A 14,349-nucleotide genomic window follows, 5' to 3' on the forward strand; every position below is an offset into this window, starting at 1 on the left:
GGGTAGAGCACATGCTTTGCATACATAAGTTTCCTAGATTCAATTCCTGGCATCTCTAGTTGAGATGAGAAAGACCCTTTTCTGAAACCCAGGAGATCCATTGCTAGACAATGCAGACAATACTGGGCTAGATGGAACAATGATCTGACTCTGTATGCGGAAGCTTCATATGTTTATGTTTCAACATATTGAGACCTACACTGAGACTGGAGGACACAAATTACAAATCAAGTAACTAAATATATCATTGTGCATATGCACAGGAACTGCAGAATCATGATAGATATATTTTATAGCTGTCCCTAATGCTTAAGGCTACAATACTAAACATGCTTTCTTAGCTTACCTTTGAGTAAGCAAGGCACTAATTGTTGCATGTAGCTGCCATTAATTACTGTTTTAGTTAAACTATATTCTGATGTAGTTGCAGAGATATATCTCTCATATCACATGTGCCTGTGTAGTTCCCCCCACCCTCCATCTTTTTGTGGGGGGAAATGGACACATGCTTAGTAAAGGCTCCAAGCCTTTGAAACAATGGAGCACCCCTTTAAATATAAACAGAATATTAAGACTGCACTCCTAATCACCACTGCTGGAAAGTAAGTCCCACTGACTCAGTAGGGTAAGTAAGTCCCACTGACTCAGTGTAAACATGCATAGGATTTTGTTATACATGTAGTTGGGAGCCCTGAACACTGAAACAGAAATGTATAGTTACAGAAGCATTTTAATTTATACATTTATTTAAAAAGCAAGAGAATGTCAGATGGAATTGAGCAGCTAGTAACTGAGCCAACTGGAGTGATCAGTACCATCTCAGGGGATGAATAATTTTTGACAAGGTCCACACCCCTAGAGATGGAACACAGGTGATAGCATTGCAATAAGTTCAGCTTTCAGTATGTTATCATACTTTTATTGTTCTGACCATTGTGCCCACAGTAGCCACATCTGCAGTGGTGTTTTAAAAGCTTTTAAAAGTTTTCAAAACACAAAAGCTACTATAAAAATGTACTGATGTTGTCAGAGGAATGGAAATGACAACTGGCAGGAATATCCTCCAAATATTACTCCATGGAGAAAGTACAACAATGTGTTCATTGTTATCCTGACCCTGACCCTAACTCTAACCTATCCCTTTCCTCTGTGCAAAAATGACTGCAATTTTACCCTAACTGTTGGGGAGGGGGGATAAGAAGGGATGATAACATAGAGAAAGCTGTAAGTGCAACAATGCTATCACCAATTTTCCATCTCTAGGGCGGTAGACATTGTCAAAAAGCAGTATGAGATGGTACCCCTGAGATGGTACCGATGGGTGAAATTTGTGGGCCTGACTCGTGAACTAAGTGGAAGGAGCGTAGAGGCAAAGCCAGAGCAGAGCAGCTAAGAGAAGCTTATAGAGATGGATGGGCTGAGGATGGAGCTTTGGACCTCACCACTTTTGGGAACACCAGGCATCACTGCTTAGTCAAAAGGTACTACTTACTGGGTAGTCTTCAATAGGTCACTCTCAGGCTAAGTTATACATTTTAAATGAGGGATCATCCCTGGCAACATACTAAACAATTGTGGAGATAAATAGGATATTGACTGTAATGTACTCTACAGAGAAGACATGATTAAAATAGAGGTGTGTGTGTGATTACAACAGATGGGGGGGAAATTCTCAAAAATCAATATACTGCAACTCTTTCTCTAGCTATATTAAAATTCAGGTTTCCTTATAAATGAAGACCAATATTTTTTACCTTGACAGAAGTCTTAATGTTCCATTTGTAATATCCGTATGTGATAAATTTAAATAAAGGAGAGCAGGGCAACCTTCTGATACAAGTCTCATTAGTTCATCCTGTTTAATAGTGAAAATCAATTAGAATTAATTTGATTATTTAGGAGTAGGATAGCTGTACGTCAGCAACATTTCTTGCAGTTGTACCCTACACTCTGATGTTAGAAATCTAATGGTTGTGTGCTCAAGTCAAAACCAGTACTATCTACTAGACATAATAAAAAAATGCTCAAGGAGGGAAGCATGAGCTCAGGAAAAGTTCTGCATTCCCCACACATATACCCCCTTTGTCATAAAATCAAACTACAACACCCTTTTCTAGGCTATCAGGACAATTAAGGGTTTAAACACACACAGCTGCTGCCGTAACGTCTACTCTGGCCACTAGACATTTGGATATATCTAATTTTTTCCTCCACTTTTACAGTGCAGTTGCTTTCCAACTGTCAACTTATTTTGACTGCAGTACTGGTGGAAACCACTCAAGGCACACGGAAGAACCACAAACGTTTGCATACTCATCCTTGCAATTGGTATCATAGGTGTGGTCAGGGAAATCAGTTTGCAGTCAGGCTCGTATTTAGCTACAGACAAGCCTAAATCTAGTGAAAACTGATTTAAGAACTGTTTCTAGAAGTCTTAAATACTGATTTCAACTGAAACACTTTATTAAGTTTAATTTGTTGTAATGCTCTCAAATAATGCTTTGTCTTTGACTCATAAGTGTGAAGAGAAGATAGTTTTACTAATTAAGGCTAATTAATGAAGGTTTGAACATTCATTCTTTACATAAGCAAATATAGCAGGCAGGTTACTAATTGTTTTCAATGGGTCAATCTGCATAATACATGAGGATTATGCACTTTAGACTATACACAATAATTTAATATCATAAATCATATGAACAAACGTTTTTGTTTATCAGTTGCTGCCAGAGGCAGCTCGTTGACGTGTTAATCATGTGAACAAATGCCTTTGCTTACAACAGCTCAGATAACTGCAGTTATTTAAGCGGCTATAAACAAGAATATTTGTTCATATGATTCATTTTTGTTTTTGTGTTGCAGAAAACTGGTTTCTTATTTATGAAATAACTAGGGAAATGCTTGAGTCCAGAAGTTGCTGGAGTCCAGCTGCTGGAGTCCAGTGCAGGAGGACACACTGTGCATCTTCCCCAACACCCCACTCCACATTTTGCCCTGCCACTGAACAGCAGTGGTGGTAATACTGCAACCACGGTTAGCTTGTCCATGAGGCAGAGAGTCTACCATGGGGCAGTGAGACAACTCGCTGCCTCACCCTGCATGTACTGCTCAAACTACCTGTTGCTGTCACTGCAGACTCATCAACACTGCGACAGGCTTGACCTTGTGTTCATCCTACTACTTATTTAATTTGGGCTTGGTGGAGGGAGCCGGGCTGCATCAGAACTGGGATCACCCAGAGGATGTGACTGGAGGGGGGCGAGGCAGCAATTTACAACTCACCTGGAATGTGTGTGACACAACTCAATGAGCTGCCTCTGCCTGCAACTGATGAACAAGTACAGCTATGTAAAATAAGTGATATCTGTTTTGTGTTTGTTATTCTTTGTACTTCATTGGAAATGACTGTATGGCAATTAATTGCCAAATAGAATAGAATGCCAAACAGAGGATGAACACAAGTTCTCTTTTTGAAAATATACAAAACACACAGGCCATTCTACAACTTCATTCAGCTCTGTTTATCTGTGAATCCTGTATACTTTTTTAAAATCAAGCATACATAGTGTAATCTTTTAATCCTCCTCCTGAATAATGAAATTCTACTTACTAGTAGGACTCCATACTCACAAGCAGCCCCACTGGTCATATTATTTATTTATTTGTTACATTTATATCCCACTCTTCCCAAAAGGCTCAGAGCGGCTTACAGCATTCTTTAGAATTAATAATTCTACCCCAAAAGGGCTCACAGGTTGTTTTTTTTAAATCAAAAATTTAAAAGGTAGGGGAGCTGTCAGAGGGGAGGGGCCAGAAGGCCAGAAGGTACTTGATCCTCCTTAGGCCAGTGGAGGCGCCTCTCTGTTTGCCTCACCCTCTGCTGCAGCCTGATTACAATGCCTGTAAAAGAGGACTTGGTTCTTCACATAGGAGAGAGGCCAGACGACAGTTGGTCCTCCTCAAGCCAATGAAAAGGTCTGACTGCTTGCATTACGTCGATACCACTCAAGTTGTACAGCCCATGGAACCTACAATAACTGTATAGTCCAGGAGACTATAGTCGTGACCCTTACACACTAAGCATGGTGCCCTGTGCACTGGTGCGCTCTTACTCCCAGATCTTGGGGCCCCAGTCCATGGCCTCCAAGGTCAAGGGGGCCTCCAAAGGTCCGGGGTGTGTGTCTCCTACCGCCACCTCACCCCACGCCTACCCCCCCATTTCAATAATTCTAGCCACCATGTGCGTGGCCGGGGGGTGGAGGGTGAGCCAAGCAGTTTGTAAGGGTCAGTCCCAGCGGCTGCTCCTGCTCCTCCTGCATGGGGGTGGGGGAGGCCTGCTCAGATCACCTCACACACACCAACCATGCACATGGCGGCTAGAATTATTGAAGTTTTTGGTTCAGCACGGTGGGGCATTGGCAGCATGCTCCTGGGGAGGCCCTCCATGGGACGCCTTTGAAAAATGCAGGTTCCCCCCTTTTTTAAACTTAAAAATAACTTTTAAAAAAAAAATTGTGGCGGAGCATTCTACTCCGAAGCCCTTCAGATCCGGGCAACAAAATTACCTAGTGTGCCCCTGCCTGTGCGACAGCATAACTCACTGAAAACGTGTTGCTAGTTGAGATAATTGAACATTTTGAACCCAGCAGTAATAAGGATCCAAACTTCAATTCAATTCAATTCAATTCAATGCTGAGTTCTCAGCATTTCAGTAGAAAGAAACAGTGTTAATGACCAAAAGCCAATCACCACAGATCTGGTAACCAGTCAAGTGCATTTTACAAACAAGCCTTCCACATTTGTTGCATCTTTTGTTTGTCTTCTGACAGCTTTCCTTGAGCAAAGAGAACCTTTTGAGTAGTGTATAGCACAGCACTAGGAGGAGAACAGCCAGTATAACCCATTCTGTTTCAATCTGCTGGTTGATAATGCTGGACAAATCCAACAGCCTTCACCTTATGTGGGCATCTATAAGCCCACATGTGGGCATCCAGTCTTGTGCCCCAAGACTGGAAAAGAACAAATGCCATCTCATCCCTGCAGACAGTCATCATCGACCATTCTCAATCCAGATTGCTGGATATCCAGACAATGAAACTAGCAATGGCAGCAACATCCAGCATGTTGGAAAACAGTACCAATGGCCACCTGTGGGTCTTTCATTGGCAGTTGTACACTCTCATCAGATAGTCAACAACTGGTCGCACTGTAATGCAAAAATACTCTTGGTCGCACTGTATTGCAAAATACTCTGTAGTGTCCTTGCTCCACTCTCACCCTTATATCATGGTGCCTGGCTGACAACAGAAGTACAGACTTTACCTGCTTGAGTACATAGGATATTAACATCCTCTGTCCATGAAAGTCAAACACATATGATAGTGGTTATCTTTTGGAGTGTGGCTGCATCGCTGGGAGTATATTTGGCTTGTGGTGTCTCATAGCAACTGCTCAGATTAATCCCTTGCTCAGGAGAACCTCTGCCAGTAAAGCTCTCATGAGCAAGGAAAGTGTTGTTGTTTTTAAATTGGTGAAAAGGTCATCCTCCACCACATTTCTCCAAGTGTTGTTCCATGGCTGCACAACATGCAGATCTGCTTGTCTTTGCTGTGGTACTCCAGCTTGCTTCCCAAGGCAAACACTTCCTGCCTGTAGGTAGGATGTTTCTGCATTACAGCACCACCATGTTTTCAGATCATACTTCTTTGGTTTGCTTGGCATATGTTGCTGGAACAGATAGAGCCCTCAGAAACCCAACAACAGCTCATCAGCTGTTAGGTTGGACCAATGAATGTGCCATGATGCAGCTGCTGCACAAACAAGGTCCAGATATCTCTGACAGGTGCCAGCTTGTCAAGCACTTACTCATGTGGCTTTGCCACTTAACCTTAAAATAACTTGTGAAAGCCTTAAACTGTCTCAGTTCCATAACTGTATAGAGATAGGGATACCCCAAACATGCTGCCCACAGTCCCTGCAGTTCCTCATGAATGGCATGAAGCACACCAGTCAAGATTAACAGGCCTAGATATGCTTTTAACTCTGTTAGGTTTCAACGTTTGTGTTTTCTTAATTTCCTCTAGTGTGTTTCACACACTTCCCCATATGTTCAGATGAGATGCCTGCATTGGGTTAGTGATGAACTGCTCTGGACATTCAGGGTATTTACAACAAGGCTGTAGCTCAGCTGGTACAAAGGCAGGGCAGGGGCAACATCAAGCAGGTCAAAGTCTCGCCAGTGGTCCAGATATACAAAGGGCAAGGTAGAGGCAAAGTCAAGCAGGCAAGGTCAAACTAGTAGTCAAGCAGGTACACTAGTCAAGGCAGAAGCAAGGTAAAGCACACAAAGGTCAAAACAGTCATCAGCAGATACAGGGGGCTAGGCAGAGACAAGGTCAAGCAGGTAAAGTTAAACTGGTAGTCAAGCAGGTACCGTAGTTGAGGCAGAAGCAAGTTCAAGCACACTAAGGTCAAATCAATAATCTATAGATACAGAGTGCTGGACAGAAGCATGGTCAAACAAGCAGAGGTCAAACCAGTTGAAGCTGGGAATACAATAGGCTACAGTAACCAGTCCATATCAACTCTATATGAACCTGGGGCTGACTGAAGGCCTGAGACTGACTGAAGACTTCATACTACAGTTCGTGGTCTAGGTGAAGGTAACTCCTCCCCAGGGACAGGTCTGGTAAGGCCTAAAGGGATCTCAGTTATGTCTCTGATCCTGCCAAGACTTAAAGTAACTCATAAACAGTCTTACTGTAATTAATGGGATAAGTCCCTCCCACCTTTTGTTGTTTTTGGTGTTCTTGCACACTTTCTGGTGCAATGGTCCATAACCACCATACCCTCCCCTTACTGTATCCTGGTCCACTTGCCCCACCAACAGCTGGTTGTGTGCAGGCGCATCCAACCTCCTGTGGGTTTTTTTAAAAATTCCTTTATTTTTTAAATGTATGTTTTAGTTCCATTCTTCTGAAGCTCCAGTACACTAAAAGAAATACATGTTGCTGCTGCATCAATTTTCTGCATTTCTAGAGAAAGGGAATATAATATGTAAACACTCATTCTAAAACCCGTCTGTGAATACTGGCAGGAGCAGAAAAATGGTATCATGCAATGCTGGGAAGACAGAAAAGGGGGGGCGGGATCCCTTTGAACTTGTGCAACAAGTTGTGTGTGTGTGTGTGTGTGTGTGTGTGTGTGTGTGTGTGTGTGTATATATATATATATATATATATATATATATATATATATATATATATATAAAAGATTTATTTAAAATACTTATATCCCACCTTTTTAGTACACTACTGCTTGGGGCAGCTAACAAAATCAAACATAATACACTACAAAACAATATAAAACCAATAGAATAGAATTAAACTAAAAAAAACCTCAATTAAAACCAAAATTTAAAATTATGTTAAGAGATTAAAAGGTTAAAAACCCATCAGATAATGTTAACACACCTCTCTAAAAAGGTTGAGTCTTCAACAATTTCTTAAAGACCCTGAGGGAGTATGACAGGGCTCTTCCTGGAGGGTTTTCCAAAGTCAAGGGACCACAACCAAAAAGGCCCTGTCTAGACCCCAACAATCGGAAGTCTGTTCGTGGCGGGGGGCATAAGCAGGGCCTGGGAAGCCAAGCAGAGGGCCCTGGTAGGTTTATATAGGTAAATGTGGTCTGACAGATACCCCAGTCCCAAGCTATGTATGGTTTTAAAGGTCAAGACCAGCACCTAGAATCTAGCGGACTGGTAACTAGTGAAGCTGCCACAGGATGGATGTAACACTCAGGAAGCGACTTGCACCCAAGACTATCCTTGCAGCAGCATGCTGGACCAGCGGAAGCTTCTGAACCATCTTCAAGAGCAGTCCCACATAGAGTGCACTGCAGTAGTCCAATCAGGACATGACCAAAGCATGAGTGACTGAAATTATGTCTGACTTCTCCAAGTAGAGCCATAGCTGGTAGTATAAAAATTAAAAAGGGGTACCAAATGAACCCCATCCAAGAGCAGAAGATCCTTACTGGTTTGTCAACTTGCTAGAGCAGCTGACTGAAATCTGTGGCAGAAATCTGCAACTGGAAAAGCAGTTTAGTGCAGCAGTGGATTACTTCAAAAATGTTTTAAAGGGAGGGGAACAGGCAGCTACTGTAGAAACAAAGTGTGAAGAGAACTGGAAGTGTACCTGGAGCATCCAGGTGCACCCAGATGCAGAAGCTAGGGGGCATGCAGGGCAAACTGAAGGGAGCCATCCCTCCTGACATAGAAGTCACACCTCACCTGCTACCTAGTGCAATTATATACCACATCTTTGCCTCCTCTTTCCATAATATTTTCTCTGATGACTTAGTCAGCAGAAAAGTAGTGTTCAATATCTACTGATTATCCATGCTTTGGGGACCAAACAAAAGCTACAAGAGGCTGTGTGCTATCTGGAAGCCCAGCAACAAGCCCCATAAAAAGCATCAAAGAAGATGGAATACATTAATATCTGGAAGTACTGTCAGATTTTCTTTTTAAAATAAAGTTGTGTCTGTTGCATTTTCTGTAGAAACTGAAATTAGAACTCCAATTTACTATCTCTGAATTCTATTAAAGGCCTATCATAATTGTAATGTTAAAGCTTACATTTAATCCTTGGCATTCGGAGACATTTAACTCTTGCAAATTCTTACAGTGACCTAAAATAAATATAACAACAAATTAATAGCTGGATATAATAGTAAAAATGAAATAGCTAGTAGATTTCAGTGACATTAAGCCAAAATTGGCAACACAAGGGAAAATAACTCTATAAAAGACAATTACTTAAAAATCTTGATGATCTGGTTCAGGACAAAATGTGGATATATGTATAAAATAAACATAAAATTAAAAAGCAAAACCATAGGACAATCTCTCTTAACTTGAACTGCCACATGTACAAGAGCATTTTGAATGTGAAACTATTGCGCTAAATAGATAACTATATCTATTTAAGATTATCTAGGACAGGAGACAAACATTTCATCACATCTTAGAGAAAAGCACTTAAAAAGCATTTCTGTCCTACAGACGTGATTGCACCTATGTAATTCTGGAGCCTGGACCTAAAGACCTTTGGAGCAACCCCCCCCCCACCGCAAATTAAGCATAATTATGCTCCACTGGGCAACCACACCACCCGGGACAGACTAAAGAGGATTTGGGGGCCCCAGGGGATGTGGAGGCCCTGGACTTCGGCCCCAAAGTCCAGGGGTAAGAGCACCTCTACAGACTAGTTTAATTAGAGCACCTCTAATCTAACTAGTTTAATTTTAGTGCCAGATCCTATGATTATAAGTGTATAGTACAGTCTGAACCAACTATTATCTAAAAGAGCAATATCACAGAACATGATATTTTATTAGAACTATAGGACAACAAAGGAGGAAAACTATTTAGAATTGTTAGATCTGAGGCAGATTTCAATTTTTTGTTAGAGAGGTTTTACAACTTTAGTAGATGTTCAACAAATTTGTCCATGTCAGATAATTGTAGGAACATTTACAAGACAAAATAAAGGAACTTATGTGAATTCAACATCTTACATCTTTACATTTTACACCATCATTTCAGCCAAAATACTTTTCAAAATGTAGATTACTGCAATACTGTATAATTATTACATTGTATTAGCAATAATATGACATACCATCAAGTTTAGTTTATTATCTAAGAAATATCTTCCTAATATTCTGCTTTTTTTCCTCAACAGGGATTCCACATACCCTAGCTGTGCCTCCTTGATTCAGAACCACGAACCACGCTAGTTTAAGACTTCCAAACTCAGATTTCAAAGGATATTCTGAGTGTTCCAGCTGTCGTACAAAGTAATTGGGGCCAGCTGGATGTCAGGATGCAAGTGGTTACGATTATAATACTACTTTTCTTTTGTAAAACAGCTGACTTTAGGAAGACAAGGAATGGAAGTTCAAGAAACAGAGCAAGTAATGGAAAGGCAAATGGCTTAAGAAAAGCATCCAGCACTGTAAAGCGCTATACTCCAGGCCTCCCATGTGATGTATACATGTATCTTCATGACAAATACTTAGACTGTCAAGAAAGAAAACTGATATTTGTATTGTCTGACTGGCCTGAGGATTTAAAACACATGCTCCTAGCTAGAAACAGAATTCGCAAGCTGAAGAACAACATGTTTTCCAAGTACATAAAGCTGAAAAGCCTAGATTTACAACAGAATGAGATTTCAAAAATTGAGGACCAAGCTTTTTTTGGTTTAAACAAGCTAACAACACTCTTACTCCAGCATAATCAGGTTAAGATGTTGTCTGAGGAGGTGTTTATATACATGCCTCTTTTAAGTTACTTACGCCTGTATGATAATCCTTGGCACTGCAACTGTCAGATGGAAACTCTTATAACAATGCTGCAGCTTCCAAGAAATAGAAACCTTGGAAATTATGCTAAATGTGTATTTCCAGAAGAACTCAAAGGTCAAAAGCTGAAACAGATAAAGGCTGAACCACTATGCAGTGACGAGGAAAGACAGGACCCCAATGGTTTAGCAGTACCAAAACCTGAAGCCACAAGACCTGAATTTGATTCCTCTCTCTGCCATATTTTTGTGTTTCCTGTACAAACACTGGACTGCAGAAAGAAAGGTTTGTACCTTTCCTTGTAAAATGATCTTTTAGTTGTGTATTAATTAGCACAACATTATAATTGTAGAAGTTGCTCTAAGTATGGGAAGAGCAGGATGGAAACGCTTTCAAACCAGTTTTAATGGTCATGTAGTCCAAGTGCTGGAACATCAATATTTTATTACGTAGTCATTGACCATAATACTCAATACACCATGATATAAACATTTCATCCTGCTCACAATATAAAGCACACAATGTGCCACAAATATGCTAGATATAAGAAGCTTTTGGGTAAGATGTGTCTGTAGGCCAACTAATAATTTTATTTATTTATTTATTTATTTAACATATTTTTATATCGCCCAAAAACATTAGTTAAAAACAAAAACAAGAACTTTAAAACACAATTTAAAAATTTTAAAACAATATTCTAAAACATTAAAAACAATAAAAACAGTATCAGTTAAAAATCTGGGTGAACAGATGCGTCCTTAAAGACTTTTTAAAAATTGTCAGAGATGGGGAGGCTCTTATTTCACTAGGGAGCACATTCCAAAGCCTCGGGGCAGCAACAGAGAAGGCCCGTCCCTGAGTAGCCACCAGACAAGCCAGCGGCAAGTGCAGACAGACCTCTCCTGATTCTCTCAATGGGCGGTGGATGTTACATTAACATGAAACATCCTGATAGTTTAATCAAACTGCACTGTAAGTGATATTTCCACACACCACCACCACCACAGCTACAAGGAAAACTCATCTGTGGGAGAATACCTTTCAAATCCCAAACAAGGTGATCAGTTAGAGCCCGAGCATAAAAGCAAAGTTTCTTATTCAATACAGCTTCTTGCCCACTGCACCCAGTATTTCAACCAGAGAGGTTCTGTAAAAAAGAATTCCAGAGCTCTGAAAACTATACCAATTGTATCTAATATCCCAGAAAAAGAATGAGAAATTCCCACTTTTAGAGGCCAAAAATCCCTCTTAAAATCTACCTCCCATGAATGAAGCATAAAGTACACTTGATGAATATATCTATTTCAGTTTTGATTTCTTTTGTACAATTATAACAAGTTTTAATTGTATATTAACACTTTTAACAATCAAAGCAGGAGAGTACTCTACTGCATTTGTATTTTATTTATTAATATATTTATTATATTTATATATTGCATTCCTATATAAGTATTCTTAAAGCACTTTACATTTTATAAAGTTAAAATAATTAAAACATCATAAAAACATAAAATCTAAACATATAAGAAAAATTTAAAAACAGAAGCAAAATCAGGGGTGATTTGCAGATTCAACCACGAATCAAATCACCCCTTAAATGAAGGTGCTGATTTGAGTTAGAATCTAATAAGCCCTGATTCGGTGTGAATCACTCACATGATTTGAATCACTATTTTGGTGGGCTTCCCCCGCTTGCTGATTGGTTTTCTGGCACTGGCTTTCAATTGGCTTGAGATCTCCTTGTTTCTTGGTTGGCTTGTTGTCATTCAAATCAAGTTTTGGCATGGGTAACTATACCCCCATTGGTTGGAAGGGCAAAAAAATTTTGGAGAGAATTTCAAAATGTATTCAAAGGGACTGGGAGGCAGAGAGAGCCCTTACATCAGGACAGGAGGAAGGAAGGTTTGATTTTGTGGTTTTCTTTTCTCAGTACTGAGTATATGTTGTGCTACCTATTGCTGCTATAACTATCTGGCTTTGCTGGATCTCAGATTGACAAAGGCAGAATTTGAATGCCTGCCTGCCTGCCTGAAGTTCTAGTTTGGTCTGTTTGTGAGATGATGATGTGGTGAGAAATGGACAGCGGCAGCTCAGCTCAGCTCTCGCGCTCTCTATGTAATATTCTTTTGGTGATTGCTGTGAGATGAGCTCCATGTCTGGCCTTGAGAGTAACTTGTGCTTCACTCACTGCTCTGGTCTACTCTGCAATCTACATTGCAAGGTGTACTCACTCAGTCAAAATGTTTGCTGAAAACATTGCTGTAGTTCAGGTTATGGCTATGCTTACTGGCTTCTAAGGGTGCTGCTGTGGCAGTTGCTGCAAGTAAGAACAGAGTCATAATTGTGTGTGAGAGAGCAACTTGTTCCAATGATATTATTGCAGCGCAGGCAGTGGATTCTGGATCAGTTATTCTTTTTTAGCCAAATGTGTTTTTGGCCAAACACACAATTTTTGTGTGTGTTTAGCCAAATGTGTTATTTTGTGTTGGGAGGGACTGTGTGTTCTTCTGTTCTACATTGTTGTTTTGAAAGGCAGGGTTGTAAAATGTGCATATTGCACTCTGCTTGTGTCACCTATAGGAAACAATGGGGAACTCTAATAACCCCTTTGTTCCACATGGGTAGGTCCTAGAGACAACAAAATGGGTTGGGTGGTATGGTGTGATGAGTGCTACCTACCACCCAACCCACAAAAGAAATGGGCGAGCAAACATTATAAAAATATTTTTTAACCTAAACCCCCACCGGATCCTATCGGGGGGTGTTGTTTTTTTTTAAAGTTCAAACACTTTTAAAATCGCCTGCTTTAGGTTGGGTGGTAAGTAGCACTCATCATACTGTACTACCCAACCTGCTTTGGTGTCCCTAGGACCTACCCATAGAGAACAAAGGGGTGAGAGGAGTTCCCCATTGCACCCGGCAAATCATGAATTTTTTGCAGATTTTTATTCGAGATTTAATTGCAAAAAAAATGATTCGTGCACATCTCTATTCTCTGAGCTATTAAGGACCAAGCCCATTAAGTCCTCAAATTTGTATTAATAAAATCACAGTAGAGTGCAATTGATTTTAGCATGGAAGCCAAAGACTACGAAGAACCTAGGTCGGGTACACTGTGGTGGACATGTATTACACACACACACACACACACACACACACACACACACACACACACACAGAGTAAAGCAGGGTGTGCCTTACTATAACAATAAATGGAACATGTGGAGAAGATAACAGGAATATAGGAAGCTGCCTTCTACCAAGTTAGACCCTTGGTCCATCTAGCTCAGTATTGTCTACACAGACTGGCAAAGGCTTCCTCAAGGTTACAGCTAAGAGTCTCTCTCAGCACTATCTTGGAGCTGCTCGGGAGGGAGCTTGGAACCTTTTGATGCAAGCATACAGATGCTCTTTCCAGAGCAGCCCCATCCCCTAAGGGGAATGTCTTATACATGTAGTCTCTCCCATTCAAATGCAAACCATAGTGGATCCTGCTTAGCAAAGTGAACAATTACAGTGGGTATAGGAAAGAATCACCCCCTTTGATAGACCTTAAATTCCGGTTCCCTTACATCCTGAAATGAAAACACAAAGAAAATTCCCTTCACCAGCTGTACTTATCCAGTGCAACCTATAACATCCAACTGAAAAACATCACAATTACAGTCCAGAAAAAGTGTCAGAAATAAAAAACAAGAATTACTGAGATTGAAAAAGAATCACCCCCTCCAATGTCAATATTTTGTTGAGCCACCTTTTGCTTTAATAACAGCCTTGAGTCTGTTGGGATACTTCTCTATCAACCTTGCACATCTAGACGGAGCAATATTTGCCCACTCCTCCATACAGAACTGTTCAAGTTCGGTCACATTGGATGGTAGGTGTTGGTGGACTGCTATCTTCAAATCTCTCCACAGATTTTCTATGGGATTTAGGTCTGGGCTCTGACTGGGCCACATGAGGACGTTCACTTTTTTCTCC

At 40.6% G+C, this 14,349-nt stretch overlaps 2 protein-coding genes across 9 annotated transcripts in view; one reads left to right on the plus strand and one right to left on the minus strand.

The window, feature by feature from the left end:
- FBXL13 (F-box and leucine rich repeat protein 13) overlaps positions 1 to 14,349 on the minus strand; it is a 176,894-nt gene that overhangs the window by 64,282 nt on the left and 98,263 nt on the right. For 5 of the 7 annotated variants that reach the window (XM_053258477.1, XM_053258480.1, XM_053258481.1 and 2 more), the window contains 2 exons: positions 8,639 to 8,691; positions 1,755 to 1,855 (listed from right to left, as the gene is read on the minus strand). In XM_053258477.1, the coding sequence (XP_053114452.1) occupies positions 1,755 to 1,855; positions 8,639 to 8,691 (154 nt within the window). The remainder of the gene's footprint in view (positions 1 to 1,754; positions 1,856 to 8,638; positions 8,692 to 14,349) is intronic. The other 2 variants (XM_053258482.1, XM_053258478.1) reach the window with 1 other exon arrangement.
- Positions 1 to 14,349, plus strand: part of LRRC17 (leucine rich repeat containing 17) — a 36,444-nt gene that overhangs the window by 11,289 nt on the left and 10,806 nt on the right. For both annotated transcript variants that reach the window (XM_053258487.1, XM_053258486.1), the window contains one exon: positions 9,747 to 10,653. In XM_053258487.1, the coding sequence (XP_053114462.1) occupies positions 9,888 to 10,653 (766 nt within the window). In that variant the 5' untranslated portion in view covers positions 9,747 to 9,887. The remainder of the gene's footprint in view (positions 1 to 9,746; positions 10,654 to 14,349) is intronic.

This window comes from Hemicordylus capensis, chromosome 5 (genome assembly GCF_027244095.1).
Source record: "Hemicordylus capensis ecotype Gifberg chromosome 5, rHemCap1.1.pri, whole genome shotgun sequence".
Lineage (NCBI taxonomy): Eukaryota > Metazoa > Chordata > Lepidosauria > Squamata > Cordylidae > Hemicordylus > Hemicordylus capensis.